This window comes from Buceros rhinoceros, unplaced genomic scaffold (genome assembly GCF_000710305.1).
Source record: "Buceros rhinoceros silvestris isolate BGI_N320 unplaced genomic scaffold, ASM71030v1 scaffold14218, whole genome shotgun sequence".
Taxonomy (NCBI): Eukaryota; Metazoa; Chordata; class Aves; order Bucerotiformes; family Bucerotidae; genus Buceros; species Buceros rhinoceros.
Genome location: NW_010426448.1, coordinates 36,445 through 39,595, shown reverse-complemented (window position 1 = coordinate 39,595; position 3,151 = coordinate 36,445). Strand labels below are relative to the sequence as shown.

Below are 3,151 nucleotides of genomic sequence, written 5' to 3'. Positions count from 1 at the left end.
CAGATGAAAGCATCCAGGCTCTGCAGGGTGCTGAGCCTGGGAAAAACCCTGCCCTGGAAGGAGAAAGACTTGCAAAGGGATGACATCCAGGGCACCTTGGGGACTGGGTTGACACCCCGAGGGACTCAGACACCGTGCTATGCCAAGGGCATCCCTGGCACTGACCGTGACAGGTCTTCCCGTTGGGCATCAGCCGGTAGCCAGCGGGGCAGACGCAGCGGTAACTACCCAGGCTGTTCCTGCACTCATGCTGGCACTGGTTCTGCATCCGGCACTCGTCGAGGTCTGTAGAGTGAGAGGGGTGAGGGCAAGCAGGGAAGCGTCGGTCCCCTTCAGTGCCCACTGCCCTGGGGCAGCCTGGCTCTTGCCTCCCCCTCCCAGCACAGACAAGCCCATGGAGACCCTGGCAAATGGAGGTGCAAACAGAATGGGGGACAGGGCAGCAACAGGCAGAGGAGCTGCCTTTTGGGGACACAGTGGCCTCCAAACTCTCTGCAAAGCCCTTCCCCGATTCACACTCACCAGCGCAAGTGCCGTTCCTCTTGGTGAAGCCCGTGGGGCAGGGTTGGGTCTGGACACCCAGCCCTGCAGCCTTCGCCACACGGCGCAGGGCGAGCTGAGTGTAGAAGGACCGTCCCTGCGGGCGGCTGCTCAGCCCTAGCCAGCGCAGGAGGGGATCCCGGGGGTTGCTGCCCATTGGGCCCCTGCCATCCATCTCTGCCATGCCACATTCCCCGCCTGGCAGCAGGGTCCTGCCGGGGGGACACAGGCACTCGTAGGAGCCCCGCAAGTTGCGGCACTCAAAGGCACACGGTGGAGGAAACTGCAGGCACTCGTTTATGTCTGGTGGAGAAGAGATGAGCAGTTGCAGTTGGGCAAGGAAACTGAGGCTGGAGCAGAGCAGGGACCTGGCACTGCACCCTGTACCCAAGGACATGTCCCCTGAGACCCCAGCTCATACCCAGGCATGGCCAGCCAGTACCCAGCGAGCGGTAGCCGGGAGGGCAGACGCAGCGATAGGTCCCTGCGGTGTTCTGGCAGACCTGGTTGTAGCGGCAGGCGTGGGACCCCTCAGCGCACTCATCGATGTCTGGAGAGCAGAGGGAGGATGATGAGGTTGGGGGATGGGGAGGTGGCACCAGGTGCCCCTTACCATCCTCGTGCCTGCCTTGGGAAGGTCCGTACCAATGCAGTACAGCTGCCCAGGGCCCAGGATGAATCCGAGTGGGCACTGATCTCCATTGGCCCCTGGGAATCGAGCAGAGATGATGAGAAGGGACACATCACTGCAGCGATGTGGCCTTCGCTCCCTCAGAGCCACCCAGGACCCACAAGGGATCTCAGCATCTCCATCCCCATCCCCAGGAATCCCCTCGTCACCTGCACTGAGCGAGGCACGGAGCTGGAAGTGGAGCTCCTCTGAGACCGGGTCATAGGAGGCTTTGACAGCGCTGGTCCGGACATGCTGCACCCGGGGGGACTGTGTGCCCATGGTGGGGTCGTAGATGATAGTGTGATTACAGTGGGCACGGATGATGTGCCCATTCTGGAGGAAGCTCTGCACTGAGTCCCCTGAGAGCTGCCCAGAGCCCGTCTGCACGTAGCGCTCGCTGAAGTCCTAGGAAGAGCCGGAGAGGGGAGTCAGGCCACGGACAACCCCTCCCCGGGCTCTCAGCACTGGCGTCACGGCCCCACGGGGAGGATGGGCATTGCCAACACCTGTGGCAGCACCATGGCCTTGCTGATGCTCTCCGGCACGGAGCCGCTGATCACACTTTCCAGCAGCAGAGCATTGGCCTCATCCACGCCCCGGGAGAGGTGGGTGACCCTCAGGAGCTCCCCTGCCAGATGGGGAAGTGGTGAACAGCAGCCATTGGCACCCCCAAACACAGCTTCATCTCCAGTTGTGAAGCTCAGCCCGCCCCTGGGAGAGGTGGGTCACCCTCAGGACCTCCCCTGCCAGGTGGGGAAGTGGTGAACACCAGCCATTGGCACCCCCAAACACAGCTTCATCTCCAGTTGTGAAGCTCAGCCCAGCGATGGGCTGAGTCCCCAGGGATGGTGTGTTGGGTTGAAGGCTAAGCCGGGCAGGACCAGGCGCCGCAGCCTCTGACATGCCTGGGGGTCCTGGCATCCCTCACCTGTGGCAAACTCCAGCTGCGACTCGTGCCGGAAAGTGCCCCGGGTGAGTAGGAACCCACTCCGGGCCTCCCCACTGGCACGTGCCAAGGACCAGTAAACGGGGGCAATGATGGTGACCAGCACCCGCATCAGTGGCCCTAGGGGTGAGGAAGAAAAGATGCCACCATCTTTTAGGAGGGAAGAGCAGCCTCCTAAGGGGACACCCAGCCTTCCCCAACCACCTCAGTCCCCCTCACCCATGGGGCACAACAGATGGGGGGTGTAACTTTTGGGGGAAAATCTTCCCCAGGAGGAGGACAAGGGTGACCACCTACCTACAGCGGGTGGGGTGTTGCTGATGCTGCTCCGGAGAGTCGTGGTGTCAGACCGCGGGTCATCCAGGACACTGGCATCAAGGTTGGCAACACCAAGCTCGTGCCCATTGATGACACCAACCAGGCTGCCACGCACCCGGTGTGGTTCCCCTGGGGCAAAAGGCAACAAGGGAAGCGGCGTTAGGGCTGCTCTGCCGTGGGAAAGATGGGCAGTTTTTCATCTGCCCTCTCAATAATTTGTGCATCAAGAAAATCTGACTTTCTGACGGCGAAGGCAGCCAAAGCAGGGCTGGCAGCGTCCCCACCTGGCTGCAAGCACAGCCCCCAAAGACCCCAGGGCACGGTGCCATGCTGACAGGGGATGCTGCGACCGTGCACACACCGATGCGTACCAACACGCCCCGGACCCTGCTCTGTGTCAACCCCTCAGGCCTGGCTGCAGCCCCAAGATTGATTTGCTTCTCCTCCAACGTGCCTGGCAGCAAAATGCCAGCAGCCACGCTGGGAGCACACAGGGCACCCGGCGCTTCCTCCGCGCTGCCGGCCAGCCTGGCCTTCTGCTCCCCGAGAGGATGCGCCTGTGTGTTCGGCAGAGCCCCTGGGAAATGGGAATTTAATCACGGGCAGCCAATGCAGGAAGGCCGAGGAGAGGTGAGCAGAGTGTGGGCTGGAACGCAGTGGCGGCGTTGAGTGTG

At 62.3% G+C, this 3,151-nt stretch overlaps 1 protein-coding gene across 1 annotated transcript in view; it reads right to left on the bottom strand.

Annotated features, from left to right (window-relative positions):
- LOC104498163 (hemicentin-2-like) overlaps window positions 1-3,151 on the bottom strand; it is a gene marked incomplete at both ends in the record, with an annotated part of 39,909 nt that overhangs the window by 574 nt on the left and 36,184 nt on the right. Inside the window, 9 exons of the mRNA XM_010141512.1 lie at window positions 166-285; window positions 523-843; window positions 962-1,090; window positions 1,186-1,248; window positions 1,381-1,618; window positions 1,720-1,841; window positions 2,142-2,279; window positions 2,457-2,606; window positions 2,839-3,013. Coding sequence (XP_010139814.1) covers window positions 166-285; window positions 523-843; window positions 962-1,090; window positions 1,186-1,248; window positions 1,381-1,618; window positions 1,720-1,841; window positions 2,142-2,279; window positions 2,457-2,606; window positions 2,839-3,013 — 1,456 coding nt within the window. The remainder of the gene's footprint in view (window positions 1-165; window positions 286-522; window positions 844-961; window positions 1,091-1,185; window positions 1,249-1,380; window positions 1,619-1,719; window positions 1,842-2,141; window positions 2,280-2,456; window positions 2,607-2,838; window positions 3,014-3,151) is intronic.